The 14,480-nt window shown below is 35.2% G+C and overlaps 1 protein-coding gene across 2 annotated transcripts in view; it reads left to right on the forward strand.

Moving 5' to 3' along the window:
• SLCO5A1 (solute carrier organic anion transporter family member 5A1) overlaps nucleotides 1-14,480 on the forward strand; it is a 407,994-nt gene that overhangs the window by 328,530 nt on the left and 64,984 nt on the right. For both annotated transcript variants that reach the window (XM_031946281.1, XM_003759718.2), the window contains exon 7: nucleotides 373-537. In XM_031946281.1, coding sequence (XP_031802141.1) covers nucleotides 373-537 — 165 coding nt within the window. The remainder of the gene's footprint in view (nucleotides 1-372; nucleotides 538-14,480) is intronic.

The following is a 14,480-nucleotide window of genomic DNA, read 5'->3' on the forward strand; positions in this document are numbered from 1 at the left end:
GCCATTTGTGAGATGGGAGCTGAACACTATTTATCACATTCTTTCTATCAAAAAAATCTATTTTAATTTAGATCAATCAACTTAGAAACATACTTTGGAAAGTAAACTATTTGTATATTGGGCTTTATGGTAATTGTTGATATATTTTTGAAATATTTTGTAACATCTTATTAGACTTCTTTATCCTATTTAATGAAATAAAATATCCCAAAGATATGCCTAAAAAGAAAGTTTCCAGGCACTGTTTCCCCCCCTATTTTCTGAAGGCTCAGTGGTTATTGACAGGTTTTTTGGAAGACTATTCAAATTGGATTTGATTTCCCATCCCTGCTTGATAACATTCATTTGTCATTTGTTTTTGTCATTTTGTAGACCTTCCAAGAGCAGCTGTCAGGATCTTAAGCAACATGACATTCCTTTTTGTGAGTTTGTCATACACAGCTGAGAGTGCCATTGTCACTGCTTTTATCACCTTCATCCCCAAGTTCATCGAATCACAGTTTGGCATCCCAGCTTCCAGTGCCAGCATCTATACTGGTAAGACACTGCCATTCAGGATATCTGAAAGCATTGTCCTGTTGGTCATCATACTGGATTGAGTTCAGAGGAAGTTAAGCCCAAGTTCAAAGCAACGATCTCTATCATCTTATCACCATTAAACTAAAGGTGGAAATCCCACCTTTGTTTCAGGAAAAAAAATGTCATCAATGATTTTTAAATGATTATTTTTTTTCTGCTTGAATGAACAATTGTCTATTCTTCTGTTTAAGACTTGTGTTCTTTAAAAAAATAAAATGGAAGTGAGGTAATGGAAGAGAGCAAAGGGTACAGCTAGGTGGTCTTATTGTTGCTGTTCTGGGCTTAGAGTCAGGAATATCTGAGTTTGAATCTGTTCTTAGATACCTGCTGTCTACTTAACCTTAACTTCTTCACTTAACATCTGCCTCAATTTTCTCATTTGTAAAATGGGGCCAATAATAGGAATTGCCTCCCAGGATTGTTTGAGGATCAAGTAAGATGATATTTGTAAAGGCTTAGCACAGGACCTGGTACATAGTAGTTCCTATATAAATGTGAAATATTATTATTGGTAGGTAGTTTTCTCAGTGTCAGAAAGAGTTGGGTTCAAATCCTCCCTCTGTCTCATATTGGCTGTGTGACCTAGATCAATTCACTTAAGTTTTCCAGTTTCACTGGCAACTCTCTAAAATTGTAAGTTGTAGACAATTTGCTGATCTATTTTATTGTTGTTCAGTTTTTTTACTCATGCCCAACTCTTTGTCACCCCATTTGGGGTTTTCTTGGCAAAGATACTAAAATGGTTCATCAGTTACTTTTCCAGCTTATTTTACTGATGAGGAAACTGAGGCAAATAGGATTGCACAGATAGTAAGTTTCTGAGGCCAAATTTGAATTTAGAAAGATGAGGTTCCCTGACTGCAGGCCCAGCATTCTGTGCATTCTGGCTCTATGTAATTGACCACACTGGCAGAGGAAGTTTCTCACTGGGAATTTCCCTACTCTAATTAAATCATAGATCTAATTCAAAAATGAAGATAGGAGAGGGAACTGATCTTACATAGGCCTCTTATTTAGATTGGCATGAAATTTTAGTATTTACCTTAAAAACAATAAAATGAATTGAAATATTTGCTCATTGTGATATCAGCATTTTTCCTCATTTATCATAATACCATAGGATTAGTGTTGTCGGACTTCATTTACGTCATGGAGTACATCTCCTTATGTTGCAGAGGAGAAAACAGAACCATCTATTAAGGTTAAATGACTTGTTTGAGATCATATAATTAGTGTCTGAGGCCATCTTTGAACTCAGGTCTTTCTGACTCCATGCCTAGTGCTCCATTGACTGAGATATTTAGCTGCCACCTCTCTAATTATAAATGACATAGGGGTAACAAATGACAGCTATTAGAACCCAGCTTCCCAGATGTCAAATCCAGATCCCTTTCTGCTGAATCACAGATAACTGTCCTTAATAAGATGAAAAGAGTTCTAACAATGATTAAACAGCTAAAATCTGAAAAGATATGAATGGATTTCATTATGGAAGTTGTTTTAAGTGTCTGTAATTTATAAACACATGTGTTTTTTAATTCTTAGGGATGTTTGATATCTAGGACATATATACATACATACATACACACACACACACACACACACACACATATATATATATATATATATAGAGAGAGAGAGAGAGAGAGAGAGAGACAGAGACAGAGACAGGGACCGAGACAGAGACAGAGACAAAGATCTAGGATACTGGTATATAGTATTTAATATTCCAGTTTCCCTCCTTAGTAATTTAGGTGCCTAGGAAAGTGGTGGAATTAGCTTTTTCAGACTTTAGGGTAATTTTTAGCATTTCCTGCATCATTTTATACTATTTATCTCATTGGACCTAAAGATGAACACATCTCCCAAAGGGCCTCATTTAATACCAGGGACCAAGGCTGTAAGTAGGGCTCTGGAATAATTACATTGCAATGTGTCAATATCCACATCTCTATTTGACTTAATAATAATGACATTGAGAAGTAATACTTCCATCTTTAAAGTTAGCAACGTGGTATAGATATATATATATATATATATGTATGCATATCTATCTGTACAATCTTATTTGATTCTTATAATAACTTGCTATCAGGCAGCTAAATAGGACTGGAATCAGGAAGTTCTGATTTCAAACACATCGTTCGATTTTTACTGGCTGCTTGACCTTGGACAAAACATTTATACCTCTGTTTGCCTTAATTTCCCCAACTGTAAAACAGAGATAATTATAGCACCATTTCACAGGACTATGGTAAGGGTGAAATGAAATCATATTTGTAAAGTTTCTGGTGTGTAGTTTGTGCTATATAAATGCTAGCTATTATTATTATTATTATTATTTATTATGTGAAGTAAATGTTGTTCATTTTACAAATAAGGGAACCATGATTGAAGGAGATTAAGTGAATTTTGCTTAAAGTTACACAGCTAGGAAATGTCTGAGGGAAGATTCAAATTTAAATCTTCCTGATTCTCTGAAGTCCAGAGCTCTATCCACTATATCTCTTAGCTGCCTAATTATCTAAATTATCAGTCAAAATTTTTTTTTCTTGTTAATGATTGGCAGAAAGGATAGCTGCTTTAAATTACCCCGATAATAACTTAATTCTTTACTTTTATCTTATTTCTTTTTATTTGTTTATTTATTTACATTTTAATGTTTTATTAATGCTTTTTAAATAGAACTTTCACTTCCCAATGGACTTATAATAATGAAAAATAGATGCTCAAACAAACACCAAATAGTGCCAACATGTGTGTACATCATTTCTTACCCATAGTCTTCCCACCCTTCTACCAAGAAAAGAGAAGCATCTTTTATGTCCAATTCTCTGGAGTTAATAGTAGTTACTATGCCATTCTGAAATGATGTATCTTCCAGTGTGACTTTAAGGTTACAATGTTATAGCGATTGTCTCCACTTCTGTTTTGTAAGCTTGGTTATGATGGAAGATGATAGGAAATATTTTGTTAGGTAATAGGTTAGCTTGGTGTAGGTAACAGTGGAATGCTGTGCTTCCACCTGGGCTTCATGGTATTGGTTCTGGTTGTATTGATTGGGATTTCCCAAACTGATCTTCAGTTGCTTGGCTGGGAGTCTGAGTGGCTTTCCCAAACCCTTCTATATTGCCACATGGAACAATTTCTCAAGCTGGGGAGCTTGGGGAAGTAGTAGGTATCCTTTTCATAGATTTGTAGGATTTTATAATTAAAAGGAATCAATAGAAATGACCCAGTTCAACTCCATTTTGAAGTCTTATTTTATATATATCTTTTCCTTTTATATCACCCATATTTCTGAAAGGAGAGTGGTCATATGGCATGGCCTTTTGGGCCAAGTCTTCCTTTTGACACATACTAGCTGTGTGACCTGGACAAGATGGGGGCAGGGGAAAGAGATAAGTAATTATATAGTGCCTACTGTATGCCAGACACTGTGCTAATTTTATATTTTATATTATATTATTTATAATATATTTAAATATATATATATATATATAATTATATATAAAATATTAAAATATTTTATAAATATTATCTCATTTGATCCTCACCACTACTCTGGGAGGTGTAGGTACTTTTATTATCCCCATTTTTAAGTTGAGGATACTAAGGCAAACACAGATTAAGTGATTCGCCCAGAGGCACATAAGTAGTTAAGTGTCTGAGGTTAAATTTGTACTCATGACTCCAAGAGGTAGCTAGGTAGAACAGTGGATGGAGCATTGGGCTTGGGTTCAAATATGGCTTCAGATATATACTAGCTGTGTTATTCTGAGCAAGCTACTTAACCCTGCTTGTCTCAGTTTCCTCATCTGTAAAATGATCTGGAGAAGGAAATGGTAAATCACTCCAAGAATCTTTGCCAAGAAAATCCCTAAAAGGAATCAAAAAAGAATTGAATATGATTGAAATGACTAATCAATAGGATTAACTTCCTGATGCTAGGCCTAGTGCTCTAGATCTACTGTGCCACTTGGCTGCCCTAATTTATTCTAGCAAACTCTCTAAGACTATAAGTTTCACAGAAAAGTTCTGACTTGTATTGGTATAGATAATTTTCTTACTTAGAGATTCCCTATGCCAGTGAAACAGTCCCTGTCAAAATATAATTCAAGCATTGTCTTTCCAACGCTACTTATTTATTTATTCTCCTGTACTTTGTGGGGTTTTTTGGGGGGTGGTGGTGGTGAGACATTTAATGTTAAGTGACTGGCCCAGTGTCACACAGTTAGTAAGTGTGAAATGTCTGAGGCAGGATTTGAACTCCTGAAATCAGGACTGGTCAAGTCTATTCACCATGCCATCTAGCTGCCCCTATTCCAAAATTATTTATGAGGATCAAATTATTCTATCCTTTCCTCAGCAGAAAGCCATCCCTTTTAAGAAAAAATAAAGAGAATAAAAAAAGCAAGTAGGCAAAACCCAATGAATATATCAACCAGGTCTGATGGTATATGAAATATTTTCTACTTTTAGGGTAGAAGATGCTTTCCAGACTTTTCTTGCTTTTAAACATTGCCACATGGGACTTTCCTCTGGTTCTAGGCTTTCCGCTTCCACATTGATGCTGGGTTTGCCTTCTCTCTTGTCTCAAGCTCGCTGTGGAGGTGAGGCTGAATTGATCTAGATCTAGATCTCTCTCATCACAGCAATCTCCAGAGATAGGCTGGAGATAGACCTCATTGTAGGGGAAAATAGAAATCAAAGTTTCTACTAAGTTAGGTTCCTTTGTTGGGTGTGACTGTAGTGGTAACTTGGGATATTAGTGAGAGAAGCCCTATGTAGTGAGATCTGAGATACAAAGCTTATATCCAGTTGGTCAGTGTCATGATTAGGAAAACAACAAGCAGCCATTCTCCAGAAATAACTTTTGCATTTCCATGTCTTCCTTTTCTGGCATTCTTCGTATCTTTATTGCCATCTCACTTGTAAATGGCCTTCTGCAGTGTGAGCTATTAAATAGACTGAATTTCCTTGCTTACCTTATTTACTATTTCCTTCCAAAATAAAGTGCAAGTCAGGCTCCATATTTGAAGTCAGAGGATATAGGTTCTAATTTATAAACCATCACTTAACTGCCAGTATGACTAGGTATTTGGTTTTGTTGGATTGGACTTTCTTTATCTGTCAGATGAGGAAAGTGGTTTTAGATAATCTCTAAGGACTCCATTATATCTATGTCATGCACCTGATAATGGACTGATCTTATTGCTTTGTATACAGAGTCAAGCTGGTCCTTTCTATCTTAAGAAGGCTACAGTTCTATGGTGGAATAAGTGCTGAATGTGGATTGGGGGACCTGGGTTTGAGTGTTGTTGACCTGTGGACCTTTGGATGAACCAATTACTGTGACTTTCCTTGTAATGATGGAGAAACTGAGGCAAGATAAAGATTAGAGAGTATTTAATATTTTATTTGAAAGGGAGAGATTTACTGGGACCAAATGGATCCATGGTTTGGTCTCAGGGCTGAATGAGAGCATTGTCTCCAAGAATCCAGCAAATAATGTGAGTTCTCAGTGATCTATAAATATGTGGCTCAGACATAGGAGGTAGATCGAGGCAGGGGTAGAGTCAGGGTGCTGAGAGTGGGAACATGGGACTAATAATTGGGATTATAGAATGGGGAGAGGCACCCAACATTCTGATGATGCCTAAGATAGAAAGTCTTTCTCTTTATCTGGATCATCATGATTAGGAGGGAGGAATGAACACTTATAAACTGAAGCAGAACAATTAAGGAAACCGAGTAAGGACAATTTAGGGAAAGTGAGTCAGAATAATTAGGGAAACTGAGTCAGGACAATAAAAGAGAACTGTGGTAAAACACCTTGAGCCTCAATTTCCTTATCTATAAAATGGAGATTATGTACATATTACCTATTTGTATTCAGACTGCAAAAGTTGTTGAGTATATATAAAAGCACTTCTAAACTGTAAATGCTATTTATTATTATTAAGTGATGCTTTGGGTAATATAGAACAGCTAGGGAGCATAGTGGATAGAGTTCTGGATCTAAAATTAGGGAGACCCGAGTTCAAATTCAGCCTCAGGTTCTTAGTAGCTGAGTGACCCTGGGAGAGTCATTTAACTCTTTTTGCCTCAGTTTCCTCATCTGTAAAATCAGGTGCAGAAGGAAATAGCAAAACACTTCACTATCTTTGGCAAGAAAATCCCAAATGGGATCATGAAGAGTCAACATGACTGAAACAGGTAAACTTAGCAACATTGAAGAGAAGATTAGAGTTAGAAAGACTGGAGTTCAAATATCAACATTTCCTAGCTAGGAACTGTGGACACACTGGCCTCATTAATTTCATCATCTATAAAATGGAAATAACAATAATACCTAGTTCACAGAGTTTTTGAGGACCAAATGACATAATGTGTGTAATCCATGGCAAACTCCAAAGTGCTATTTTTTTTTAAAATAGCTTTTTATTTTCAAAATATAGACAAAGATAGTTTTCAACAGTCATCCTTGCAAAATTTTGCATTCCAATTTTTTCCCTCCCTTTCCCCCAACCCCTCCCCTAGACAGCAAACAATTCAATATTAAGTTAAACATGTGAAATTCTTTTATACATATTTCTACAATTATCATGCTGTGGAAGGAAAATCAGATCAAAAAGGAAAAAATGAGAAAGAAAAAAGCAAGTTAAACAACAAGAAAAAAAGGTTAAAATACTATGTTGTAATTCACATTCAGTCCTCACAGCTCTCTTTCTGGGTAAAGATTTCTCTTTCCATCACAAATTGATGTGCTATTTAATGCTGTTATTATTTTAAATTTTCCTGGATTAAAAATTTTGATGTGCTTTATTCCAAAAGATTCTACAATTCATTTTGCTTTAGTCCTCTAACCCAACCCTTCATTTCTATTTTTTCTTGTAAACACAGACAAAAATAGACTGTAGAATGTTTTTGTGATTAATTGAAAGACCTTTTAAGTCCTTAACAATAGACTTAAATAAACTACATTCATGTATTCACATTTCAACACTTTTCTCTTTTGTTCAGTCCCATTGTGTTTACCTTGACTTAAGTGTACAATATAATTAGATGATACTTAATTCACTTTTTTGATAGAATTGATGACTGCAATTATTAGGTGAGCAGTTTTTCTCTCTAGGATAGCTTGTAAATTACACGGGGATTCACTTGGGCAGCCTTTACTTAAGCAATAAAAGAGGCCAAAACATCCCTAATTTCATTGCTGCATAATCCCTCTATATGTACCTGTCCTGGTTTGTATTTCTACCAGAATCTGTATAGGCAGGACTGTCAGTCTTTCTGCTAATTCAGATGTGACTGCATTTATTAGCTGAAAATGAATCTTAGGTATTTTATGCCATTCCCATAATAAATATTCAAAATAATTAAATGGATCTGTGATCTCATGATTAAGTAGAATGCTTCCTTAATTGGTACAACTTATAAACCTTACTCCTACTAATTATATTTTGTCTATGGCCTTCCAGAAATTCCCTTCAAGGGGTTTAGTCATTGTTCTGAACACTTTTTAAACTTTGTTTTTACATTGTAAAGATACAAGTAGAGCATTTGGTCTATTTCTTGGTCATACCTGGACCTCAATATGTTGTCATGTATTCTCTTCCCAGCATACATTTTCCTGATGATATCTTGTTCTTCAAATTTCCTCATTGGTTATATGTTATAGCCTACTTACCCCCCATATGTTTATCTTTATTTTCCTCTGTGTGATAATCATTTTTAGCTTTTTGAAAATTATGGTATTCCATATCCAATAGCCTCACATGCAGTAAAATATTAATATTAAAGAGTTGAACTTTTGTTTCTGAAAGAAGCTTGGAGGTCAATAAAGGGACTTTTAAATTTTCTTAAGGTACTTGAGCCATTTCCCCTCCTATTTAATTTTGGACCCAATTTGTAGTTTATTTGTACTATCTGTTCCTGATATGCTTTCTGATGGATAAATTCAGTATGTTGTTAATTTCATTGCATTATAATCTGAGCAATATGCATTTTTTTCCATTCATTTGTCTTTTTCTGTTTGGATGATCAGGACAAATTTTTTTGAGGCATTATGGAAAGCTTCTAGAAATTTTTGTAATATTCTAGAACTTAATGCAATTAGCATAATGTCATTTACAAATGAGAATATCTGGTAGATCTTACAATCACGGGGAATCCCTCTTCAACCTGAAACTATGGGCTAGATATCTTTCATCATGTGGCAAGCACTTTTGGGGAACAGACATCTCCCCGTTTTGTGCTTCACATAATGTTGATAACAAGAGAGTTGGTGAACAGAATTAATTTCATTATATCTTTTAAGGAATTTGAATGAATTTAATTCATGGATAAGAGATACTTTGTTGAAAGACAGATTTTAAGGCAGCATTTTGCTTTATTGAATCAAATGTTTTTTAATGTTCAACAACAACAAAAACACAGTAGTATGTTACATTCTTTACATTTTTTAGTCATATCACACATTGAAAAATGTAGCTCTTTTTAGAATATCATTGACAAAAACTTGCTTATTGAGTTGTAATGATTGTATCAGGGATGATCTTAATTTGTATGCATATGAGATTCTAAGATTTTATGTAGATCAGAAAGCAGGCATATAGATTGGTAGTTGTTGATGTTTCCTTGGTTACTTTTTTAGGCTATTAATAAGTTCACCTTCCCACTTCCTTTGGTATCTTTCTTAGCTTTAGATATCTTGTGGAAAAATCCTCCCAATTTTTTAAAAAAATCTAAACAGAAGTCTTCTATATACACTAGATTCATCCTGGATACTTCTAACATCTTCTTTCTAATGCCATTTCCAATTTCAATATAAGTATATTCAAAATGGTGATGTTAAAGAGTAAGTATGATGGCTTTGTGATGATGAAAAGTTTGTTATGAAAATCCTTGTAGATCTTTAAATTTTATTTTTTCTTTATTGTTCTCCTATTTTTCTCCTAAAATGTCCTTAGAATAAATATTAGTGCAAATGAATTTAAATTAATGTATTTTATTTTTACATTTTTTTTATCTCTGTTTAAAGTTAGGGACTTTTGAATGCAAAATGTAATTTAATGATGGAAATCAATTAACTTAATGATTTAAGTTTGAGCCAAAATTTTAGCATGTTTTTTAAAAATTATTTTTAATTAATGGAATAAAACAAATATTAAAAAAAATATACCAATGCTATTTCCTTTGGGGAGAGGTAGACCAACTCACTCAAAACCTTTTCTTAATTGTTCCTTGTAGAAGGCTGAAACTATTGAGTCGATGCACTGAGGTCACGACTGCCAAACACTTGAGGCTAACTACCGATTGGACAAAACTCTATGGCCATATGCTTGGAAAACAGTTCTTTCTACTATCCGTGCTGGCTCAATGATTGGTATATACAGAGGATTGTAGGCGGGACTAGGGGGTGGAGTAAGACTAGTGAGAGTCATTCTTTGCGATGGAAGAGGAAGAAGGCAGTTGCGGAGATTCTCTTCCATCCCCTTCACTTCTATCCCTAAAGACCAAGAATAAAGGCTAAGGACTTTTGCTTATCCTGACTCCAGCTGATTCTAAGGTATCTGGGGTGCTAGCAGGTCGTCAAAGTTCCTGTATATGTAATCAGTTGCTTAGCATCATTAATTCTACTTCCCCAGCATTACTTCCATCACTTTTTTTCTTTCTCCTCATTTGGCCACCCTAGCTCAAATTTCCTTTCTTACCTTAAAAATTGTAATTGCCTCTGAAGTGGTTGCCTTACTTCTAGTTTCTTTTTGCCAGCCTTTCTTTTTCCCACAGTTTCCTGTCGGCCTTTTCCCAGACTTCAATCTAAGAAAGACAAACAGAATTAGGTCATATAAGTGCTTTTATTCCTCTCAAGTGGTCAGGCATGCATGGGATCCCTATTTAGAATTGAGCTCAGGGTGGGTTTAGGCAGCAGTGGTTATAAGGACAAAAATCACAAGTAGGGATAGTTGGGTCAGATTCAGTGGCCCTTGGTCCCCTGGACTGGGCTGTTCTTAGAGATTACAACATACCCATTGGGTATAGGGGAGTGGGTCAGAGTAGAAGGTCCCTAGAGACCCCTTAATTTGTTGGGGGTCAACATAAACAAGTCTGAGGTGGCTCTGTGGCTGTTGGCACAGCAGAGGGGAGTTCCAGGTTCAACAAGCAAATATTGCAAATGTTGTGTCTATCTTAGGGATGCTCAATTTGTCTAATTCTGATTCCCAAGTCAATATAACCTACTTTGGATAGTAAGAGAGCTCAAGTAAAACAACATGGTTTGTAAAGTCATTAATCATTCTAATTCCACTGCTGCCAAAATAATTTTTATAACACATGGGTCTAACCACAACATTCACTTGCTTAAAAATCTCCCTTTTCCACTAGGTTAAATATAATAAAGCCTTCTATGACATGGATCATATTTTTATATTTTCATTGACATTTCTCCTTTCTGTTCTCAGGTCAAGCTATTTTTTGCAGTATATAGACCATCACTGGCCTTTGTGCTTTTTGTCCAAGCAGTCTCCATGGCTATAATGTACTTTCTATTCATCTCTACCTTTCAGAGTCCTTATTTTCCTTCAATGCTTGGCTCACAAGCCACCCTTTTGCTTATATATGTTGTTGTTCCTGTTTCCCTTCTCCTCAAATATGGCCAAACTATTCATTCTGATCTCTTCTTTGCCCCCTTCATTCCCTGTTTTGTATTATAAGTGTATTTGTTTACATTCTGAATGTCCCAAGAACTCCTTGAGAACAGTAATTGTTTTACTTTGCTTTTTTGTAGTTCCAGTGCTTAGTTTAGTGTCTTGATTATAGAAAGTACTTTACTAACTGAGAGGGTTCCTTTCAATTAAATTCAACAAAAAGTTAATATTTATTAAGCATCTATTTTTGTGCCAAGTACTGTTAAGTGCCAGAGGATGGAAAAAAAGAAGCAAAAGACTGTTCCTGCTAAAATTCAGAAAGCTCATAATCTAATGTGAGAAATGACATGTAAACAAATATAAACATATAGAAGCAAACAATATACTAACTAGACAGGGAATAATTAACAGAATGAAGGCACTAAAAATAAGGAACATTGGGAAAGTCTTCCTATAGAAGATGGGGATTTTATTTGGGAAGTCAGGGAAGCTAGTGGGCAGAGATGAGAGGGGGAACATAGCAAAATGGAAGACTCAGAGAAAATGTCTGAAGGTGAGAGATAGATTGCCTTATTTGGAAAATAGAAAGGAGGCCAGTATCATTTAATTGAAGAGTATGTGTGTGTGGTGGTATAAATTGAATTTAGAAGCATGGCCCTACAAATAGACTTTTATTGGCTGAAGAGACTCAGAATTAGAAAATTCAGAGTATTTTATTAATGTGAATACATCCTTTACTTTAGTATATAAGAAAATCTATTACCCAAAGTAGATTATTTTGTGATTTTTTATGTCTTCTCTCCAAGGAAATCATCACTTAATGACCAGATTTCCTAAGCCAGGCTTTGTGCTAAGAAGGCTGGGTGCTAAAAAGGGAGCTACAGTTCATGTTTGAATCCTTTTTTTACTTTAAAGACTTCTTGTAATTTGCCTTCCATAGGGATATACTAGCTCCCCCTTCCTAGGATATCAACTTTCCTTCTAAGCTCAGTTCAAGTAGCATTTTCCACATGAGACTTTTTTCTTATCTCACTAACTGCTGGCACTTCCTCACCAAATTGTATTCTTTTTCTTATGTAAATATTTTGTGCAAACTTAAAGGGGTTCCCTTTGATAGAATGTTAGCTCCTTAAATGCACTGATTATTTTATTTTTGATTTGAATCACTAGTGTTAGAAATATGTTACACAGATAAAAAGGACACAGGGTATATGAAGTAAATTGATTTATTAACTGTTCTTTAAGAAATGGGCGATTCATCCGGGGTGGTCCCTAGGCAGTACCAGAATGAGATTTTATATTTCCTATCCTGAAGTTTAAGGTCCAGTAGACTTTCTGGTCCTCCCTTTTGATATGTTCCGTCTGTCATCATACAACCCATGTTCAAAAATGACAAAAAACTACTTTGGGGAAGAGAAATTGATATTAATTAACTCATTAAACATGTTCATTCAGTGCTTGCAGTTACCTTTCATCCACTTCTTGTTTTGGGATGATTTTTTTTTCGGTTTATCAGTTCGGTGGTTCAATATCTTGTTTTCTACAAGTAACTCGTCACTTAATCGCACATTCAGGAGCCCCAAGAAACTCAACTGTATTTTGCACAGAAGGTGTTGATTGGCGTTTATGAGGGGAATTCCCTAGTGGGAACTCCCTGTGAAATCATACTGACTAGTCTCTTTAAAGTTCCCAGCATAAAGTAGAATTTTGGCAAATGCCTATTGAATTTAATAAGTGCTTATTGATTGGAGTGGTAAGAACCCAAGGTCACTTCCATATATGCCATGTCACTGGAATAGGATTTTAATGGAGAAGTTGAGACAATGGCATTTATAATATTTATCCTTTATTCCCACTTCCTTTGGCAGCATGAGAAATGCTTGAGGACATTCCCCTGAGCATTTTAGTTATTCACCTTGTCCTGTCTGTGCTACCCACAAAACCCTATGTATGATTTGAGGGACATGATTTAGTATTCTCTGGTTAAGAATAGCATACGATAATGTCAAAACTGAACAACAATTATCCTGTTACTTAAATAGCACAGGGAAGCAATTTTTAACCTACAAAGAAAGAAGCTATTCAAGTGGAGTTTGGGTGAAACAAATGATGTTGAATGATACAATTTATACCTTACTTTTGGTATATATGGCTAATCCTGAGGAACCCTGGAAATCCAAGCTGAGAGCCCCAAGTGCAGTACTAAACTACCTGTTACTCTCTGGGCAGGTTGTCCAGAGGTAGAACAGTTTTCAGAGAGCACTGATTACAAAGCCTACTTTGTTGCAAAGTTGAAGGTGTCAGTTCAGCTCTACTCAAGGATTTTAGATTTCATAGGAATAGGCTCTCATCATCCCCTTTGCTTACTTGGGATTTACCTTCGGTAGGCAGAGTTATTCTCATGCTGTCAGCTGTCTTTGCAGGAGAAATAATCTTTGAAAACTTTTTTGTGTGTATCTTCACTGAGACGTGCTAAAGAATGACAAGCTTATTTAGAGTTCTGTTTTCAGACACTGGCCTTCCCAAGGCTCAGATGCCTTTGACTTTGGTTTTGAATTCATTGTGAGATTTAGGCAGGCTGAATGCCAAGTACAAAGAATAGTTTTGTAGAATGATCAAAAAAATTCTTTTATCGGGTTTCAGGGATATCAGGTTGGTGTTTGTGACATTATATTCCAAAAGTCAAGGTCAGATTATTAACCAAACATTTGGGATCCATCTGTTCAGCTAATGACTGTCATTTAACTGAACAGTATCAAAGCAAAATTGCTTATTAAATAACAAGATAAACTTCTGAACTCTTCAAATTTATGCATCTCTGGGTTCAAAAGAGAATACAAATAGAAGCATATTTTGCTTTTTATAATTTATTTTAAATGTAGCAAGGGCTAAAATTATTTAGATATTTTAATTTTTTTGTTTAGATATTCTTACTTAAAACTTAGTATTTAAAACTGTAATTAATAAATCAAAATGGGGTTTTACAAGTAGAAAGGATGATAAAAAATCAACTACTTCTAATCTCTTTTTAATCTGAAGTCTCTTGCTGACAGTCTAATATGGGACAATAAAGTCACAGAGCTAGTCAGTGGCAGTCTGGACCAGATTTAGAACCCAGAATTCATGACTCCCAATTTAATACTTATTCATATCCTGTCTAGCTAGATGGAAATAGAATGGATAGAATCCTGGGTCTAGAGTCAGGAAGACCTAAGGTCAAATTTATCCTTATATATAACTAGCTGT

Source organism: Sarcophilus harrisii, chromosome 1 (assembly GCF_902635505.1).
Source record: "Sarcophilus harrisii chromosome 1, mSarHar1.11, whole genome shotgun sequence".
Taxonomy (NCBI): Eukaryota; Metazoa; Chordata; class Mammalia; order Dasyuromorphia; family Dasyuridae; genus Sarcophilus; species Sarcophilus harrisii.